Genomic DNA, 2,001 nt, shown 5'->3' with positions numbered 1-2,001 from the left:
GGGTCGATATGGTTCTTGATGCTGCTATTGCAGATACGTCTGACGAGGATGACATTGAAGATTTCAGTGATGGTGAGGCAGAAGCCGTTCTGGAGACGCAGCCTCTGCATGGCGATGCTGTTCCGGCAACACGGGTCGAACCGGAAGGTGGTGGTGTATCCTCATCCACACCAGCACACTACCTGTCCCTAAATCTTGGAGCAATGCATTCCAGTAACGCAAAGGACGGACCGAGCAGCTACCCTTTGTCAGGAGAGATGGAGCTCGAGATTGGGTTGAAATTTCCTAATCGGGAAACAGCGACGCTAGCAGTAAAAAACTACAACATCCGTAGGAGTGCAGAATATAAGGTGGTAGAGTCAGACCAAAGTAGGTATGTATGTCGATGCAAGCAGTTCGGGGATCAATGTCGCTGGATGGTACGGGTTGCGAAGACAAGGTCCTCTAGATTTTGGGAAATCCGAAAGTACGAAGGGTCTCACAGTTGCTTGGCAAGTTCAATGTCTCAAGACCACGCTCAACTGGATAGCAATGTCATCTGTCAGCACATATTCCCCATGGTGCATGCTGATGCGACAATATGTGTAAAGGTATTGCAAGGATCGGTAGAGTCAGCGTACGGTTACAAGGTGTCATACAAGAAGGTTTGGCACGCGAAGCAAAAGGCAATCGCAAGGATCTATGGTGACATTCGGGGCCCAGAACGGTAATCTGTAGTATATCCACAACATGAGCAACGTGTGACACCCGGCCATACCCTCAACACTGTAATCTGTTGCTAGGCACATAGCACGATATAACCAACAGAGGACGGCACTACCCCAACTGTAGGTACCTATGGCATCATACTCAGCCAATAAAGGCAGATATCGAACATGGACTATGTTGTTGGCCTTGTCTGGAAGAAGCACGCCTCCCAACAGGTAAAGTATGTAATATCGTGCATACTGCATGAGGCCATTATCATCTAAGTCAAGCGGCATCTGTTGAAGACGAGTTCTGAGCCACTTCAACTTGATGTTGTACTTCGTTGTCCCTACGTGGCCGGCGGGAACCTCACCTAGAAGTTCATGACACCATTCCCAAATATCTCTTTGGTGAAACTTACTCCATGACCTTAACGTACCGCTAACAGGCTGACCATCAACAGGTAGACCTAACTGCATGGCTACATCTTCCAGGGTTATGGTACACTCACCCCAAGGGAGATGAAAAGTATGAGTCTCTGGTCGCCATCGTTCGACAAAGGCACTAATAAGTGGATTGTCGTACTCGAAGCGCTTGATCAGCGAGGCATGATAAAATCCGGTGCGTCTCAGATAAGGCTCAAGCCTCTCCCGCCTAATTTCCATGGTTGGATCCTCAGCCTCTAACATGAAAACATCAACCAGCGTGCCATGAGGAGTAAGAACACGTGTGGGCTACAACATAAGAAGCCAAGAAAGACAACAGTTACGAATACTATATAAAATTTTTAAATATTGAAGAAATTAGTTATAACAATCCCTAACAACATCAATCCGATTAATGACGTAAACTAACCTTATGGAATAAATGTGCCGCTATGTGAAGTTCGTCCAACCGGTTCAAGTTCTCCTCCACGTTCACCCCTCCCCCACTCATATTTAGTTAATTTTTTTTTAAAACTCACCACCACAAACTCACCCCCTATCAGCTTTCATTTACCACTCTCACAACTTTATTTTTCTACCCCTATTCTAATTTCACCGTGCATGAAGGCTCTCCCCACCCCCCTTTTATAACATTCTTGGCTCCATTTGCAATACACCCCCTGCCACCCAACACGCCAATGCATGTGAGCTTCCTGCTGCTGCCGCTTTGACCACCCAACTCGTGCCCACCAGAAACAAAGATCCCAATTCGTGGTCGCCGCCAACTAAATGGCCCATTTCGTGGACGGTGAGCTAGAGATGCTCCATTTCGTGTGCGCCGTCCAAAAAGTGCCTCATCTCCTTGGTGGCAGCCACGAATTCGCAGACC

General features: G+C 47.5%; 1 protein-coding gene across 1 annotated transcript; it reads right to left on the bottom strand.

The window, feature by feature from the left end:
* Positions 399 to 1,623, bottom strand: LOC107647467 (protein MAIN-LIKE 2-like). Its single transcript, XM_021105834.1, has 2 exons — positions 1,543 to 1,623; positions 399 to 1,421 (listed from the first exon to the last, which is right to left on the bottom strand). Exons 1-2 carry the CDS (start codon positions 1,621 to 1,623, stop codon positions 633 to 635), a joined length of 870 nt encoding a protein of 289 aa, XP_020961493.1. The 3' UTR covers positions 399 to 632.

This window comes from Arachis ipaensis, chromosome B06, assembly GCF_000816755.2.
Source record: "Arachis ipaensis cultivar K30076 chromosome B06, Araip1.1, whole genome shotgun sequence".
In the NCBI taxonomy this organism is placed as follows: Eukaryota; Viridiplantae; Streptophyta; class Magnoliopsida; order Fabales; family Fabaceae; genus Arachis; species Arachis ipaensis.
This window is presented reverse-complemented; position numbering and strand designations above follow the sequence as displayed.